At 37.5% G+C, this 4,618-nt stretch overlaps 1 protein-coding gene across 1 annotated transcript; it reads left to right on the forward strand.

Moving 5' to 3' along the window:
• Positions 1-3,683, forward strand: LOC106875382 (UTP--glucose-1-phosphate uridylyltransferase). The gene has a single exon (XM_014923486.3). It carries the CDS (start codon positions 1,313-1,315, stop codon positions 2,837-2,839), a length of 1,527 nt encoding a protein of 508 aa, XP_014778972.1. The 5' UTR covers positions 1-1,312; the 3' UTR covers positions 2,840-3,683.
• Positions 3,684-4,618: the final 935 nt, after the last annotated feature.

Below are 4,618 nucleotides of genomic sequence, written 5' to 3' on the forward strand. Positions count from 1 at the left end.
TTTTCCCATGTAAGTGATGGTATCTATGTAAATATGCCAAGATTTTTCTGCCTGTGTGTATGTATGCACCACAGATTCGGTATTATTGTGTGCCACACACCAATCTGTGTTAACGCTTATCTATTTGGTGCATAAATGCCGGCATCTACGTAAGTGTGTAAGTGTGTATGCTGCTCTCGAGATGTATGTGCGTATGTTTTTTTTTTAAATTCCTGTGTCTATGGTGTTTCTTTGACGAATGTGTATAAGCTTTCGTATATGTGCTGCTCTCGAGACGTGTTCAGTTTTATTTATGTGTATGCCACTCCCTGGCTGACTGCGCATACACACTTACATACGCATGTGCGTTTATGTTGCTCTCTCTAGACGTATGTGCTAGTTTCTGTAACGCTCAAGAAATATGTGTACATTTTTATATGATTATGTATAGGCGCGTGTGTGTGTATGTTTGTGCGTACATGTATATATATGTGTGTGTATGTTTGTGCGTACATGTATATATATGTGTGTATGTTTGTGTGTACATGTATATATATATATGTGTGTGTATGTGTGTGTATGTTTGTGCGTACATGTATATATATGTGTGTATGTTTGTGCGTACATCTATATATATATGTGTGTGTGTATGTTCCCCTGTTGGACGTGCGCAGTACTATTGAAGGGCAGATAACCGACCTTCACCTTATACAGAGGACGGTATCACCTTGACATATCGACGTCGTCCGCCACCCCAGCTGCCTCATTAAATCTGTAGGCAGTTGCTGTGTCGTTGGCATAACACTCTTTCTCTAAACACATCGAAGCCAACTACTAAGTTTAGCTGGTGGCAGATAGATAACCGATTCTGGAGGACTACATACTTTTTCGTTAGGCAAGCTAGCATTTGACTACTTTTTATTTATCGAAACCTCCCCTAATTCATCGATGTTAGTAGCCGTCTTCACACCCACAAAAAAAAAAAAAAAAACATTAATGTCCTCTCTTCTTACCGTTTTATTAACATGTTTTGAAAGATAAACTTTATTTCTGACTAATATTGGACACAGCTTTTTCTGCATCGTTTCGGAAGACATAAAGAAGCAGCAAGGAAACAGTTGTTGATAATTGTGCTCTATCATTATTCTGAAGTACTACGTGTCGAGTCTCTTTCACAGCCTGCCTTCTGACAGTAGACTACACAGTGATAATTAATTCCCTTCATTCAACACCAACACATTATAAGGACATCTTTTTTAATCACTCTTCGCTGATCCTCTCGGATTTATAGTTATAGCTGTCTTGTTTATTAACTGTTGTTGATAGAATCAACATGGCCAACACAGCTTTCGTAAAGGGTCACCGACGAACGTCAAGCGACATAGAATTCAAGGAGTTGATACGGAGAGATGCTCAATTAGCAATGCATAAGGAACTAACCAAATTAATACAAACTGCTCCTCCAGTCCAACAACCTAAAGTGAAAAATGAACTTGACCGCTTCCAGATTTTGTTCGAAAGATACTTGCAAGAAGCGGGTACATCGCTAAACTGGGAAAAAATCAAAGTGTTACCTGACGATGCCATAAAAAACTACAACGAAATCCAGCGAACAGAACTGACAAATATGAAGAACATGTTAAACAAACTTGTGGTCCTTAAATTGAACGGAGGTCTTGGCACCAGTATGGGTTGCCAAGGTCCTAAAAGCGCCATTTCTGTCAGGAACGACCTTACTTTCCTTGACATGACAGTTCAGCAAATTGAGTATTTGAATAAATCGTACGATGCCGACGTACCTTTGGTGCTCATGAACTCGTTTAATACAGATGAGGATACAGAAAAGATTTTAGGGAAGTACAACCAGATCAAAGTACGTATTTACACTTTTAATCAAAGTAAATTTCCGAGAATTAACAGAGAATCTCTTTTGCCAATACCGAAATGCATGGCGACCGTTGGTACCGACGGTACACCTAGTTGGTATCCTCCAGGGCACGGTGATATTTATGAGAGTTTTGCTGCAGCTGGTCTTCTAGAAGAGTTTATAGAAGCAGGTCGAGAATATGTATTTGTGTCGAACATCGATAATTTGGGAGCTACTGTTGACCTTCATATTCTGAACCATTTAATTAATCCTCCAATGGGAGGAATAGCACCCGAATTTGTTATGGAAGTTACCGATAAAACAAGAGCTGATGTCAAAGGTGGTACTTTAGTAGATTACGATGGTAAGCTAAGGTTACTGGAAATTGCCCAGGTACCCAAGGAACATGTTGACGAATTTAAAAGTGTGAGTAAATTTAAAATCTTCAATACAAACAATTTGTGGATTAAGCTGAATGCTTTGAAAAGAGTCATAGATGAACGAACACTACATATGGAGATTATTGTTAACCCTAAAACACTTGATAATGGAATTAATGTAATTCAGCTGGAAACTGCCTCAGGTGCAGCCATCAAAAGCTTTGAAGGGGCAATCGGCATAAACGTACCAAGAAAGCGGTTTCTTCCAGTGAAAACTACATCTGATTTACTTCTGGTGATGAGCAATTTATATAAAATGAGAACTGGGGCTTTAGAGATGAGTCCTCAACGCTCCTTCCCATCAGTGCCGTTAGTTAAACTTGGTATCCAATTCCAAAAAGTGAAGGAATTTTTGCAGAGATTTGCCAGCATCCCAGACATGTTGGAACTAGATCACCTCACTGTGTCTGGTGATGTAACATTTGGTAAATCTGTCAGTCTGAAAGGAACTGTTATAATTATAGCCAACCACGGTGATCGTATTGATATTCCGACAGGAGCTTGTCTTGAGAACAAGATTGTTTCAGGTAACTTAAGAATCTTGGATCATTGAATCGTAACAGTAATGACATATACAGTGAATAAAAACATTTACAATTGTGTATATCTTTCGATTGGTTTTAATGACCAGAAAAATCTATATATATCTAGAGGCCAAAATATTAAAAAAAAAAAAAAAAAAAAACCCTCCTCTCCAGTATTATTTGTACCCCAACCTCTTATGAGGAAGAAAAAAAAAAGAAAAACAACCGACAATAAGCAAAATACAATAATTATGTGGTCCGTGTGATGAAGGAAAGAAATCTCCGTGTAATTCCTCCATGACTGTAAGATCTGCTGACAGTTATATTCTGCTTTCTTTTTTTCTTTTTTTTTTTTTTTTTTTTTTTGATCTGATCGTATTTAGAATTAGTTGTTTTTTCTCTCCAGTAGAATGTGCAGGGGTAATTTGTATTATTTCCTCTAGTCACTTTGTGATACTAGCTGCTGCTGTCCCACTCAAGCACACTGTCAGAAGAAAAGCAACAACAAACTTCATCTTTCAGTCCACACACTCACAAGCACGCAAGCAAGCTGTTTGTTAGCCCCTCTCTCTAGCTATTTACCTATCTCTTTCTCTCTGCCTGTGCACACACACACACACACACACACACATACACACATACATGCATATCTATCTTTCTATCTGATGGAAGGGCAGTTTATGAAACACACATACACATTTTAAACACAAACACAGAAAGAAAAAAGAAAATTGCTGTTTAAAATACAAAACCATGACGTCTCCCAGAATAAACAACACTGATTATTTTCCAATCTGTATGATATTTCAGAATCATTTTCAATTTTGTCGGTTTAAAACTCAGTTAAATAAAATATTTGAAATTTTTAAACAACTTACTGAGTATCTTTTGTCTTTCGTTTCAATTCATAGATTGCAGCCATGCTGGGGCACCACCTTGAAGAATTTTTGGTTGAATGAATCAACCCCTATACTTATTTCTTTTAAGCCTGGCACTTATTCTATCAATCTCTTTTTGCCGAACCACTAAGTTACAGAAATGTAAACACACCAACATTGGTTGTCAAGTGGTGGTGGGGGACTGACACAAAACACGCATGCACACACACACAAATATATGATAGGCTTCTTTGAGTTTCCATCTGCCAAATCCAATCACAAGACTTTGGTTGGCTTGAAGCTACACGGGAGCTGAACCCAGAACCATGTGGCTGGAAAGCAAGCTTCTTACCAACCAGCCACTATAATGTGTGAAGCAATTAAGGCAGGATTGCTGTCTAAATGTGGATCAGTCAGTTATGGGACCATATATATAAATATATACATAATCATCATCATAATTATTTTAATGTCCACTTTTTCATACTTGCACGAGTTGGATGGAATTCCTTTGAGGCAGATTTTCTACAGCTGGATGCCATTCCTGTCACTAACCCTTACCTATTTTCAACTAAAATAATATTTCCCCACAGAAGATTAGAAACAGAGGACATCACTTACATAATGGAGACATATTCGCATGATGTCAAGGCTAGGAGACACTAACATGTACACACAGACTAGTGGCTCTTCTTTTCTGGAGCTACTGTAACTGTTGAGCATATGAACAGATAGGCTGCTTGTCTCTCTTGAATTGGTCAAAGTCATGAAGACGCCTCTGATGAGAATCAAATGAAATGACAAAATTAAGGTTGTTCATATATATATATATATACACATATATTTGTATATGTGTATATATGTATTTGTGTATATATATTTGTGTGTATATATATATATGTGTGTGTGTGTGTGTGTATGTATATATGT

This window comes from Octopus bimaculoides, chromosome 2, assembly GCF_046866305.1.
Source record: "Octopus bimaculoides isolate indiv1 chromosome 2, ASM4686630v1, whole genome shotgun sequence".
Lineage (NCBI taxonomy): Eukaryota > Metazoa > Mollusca > Cephalopoda > Octopoda > Octopodidae > Octopus > Octopus bimaculoides.

Coding starts and splice junctions, on each gene's coding strand:
- LOC106875382 (XM_014923486.3), top strand. CDS start 1,313: ATGGCCAACACAGCTTTCGTAAAGGGTCACCGACGAACGTCAAGCGAC.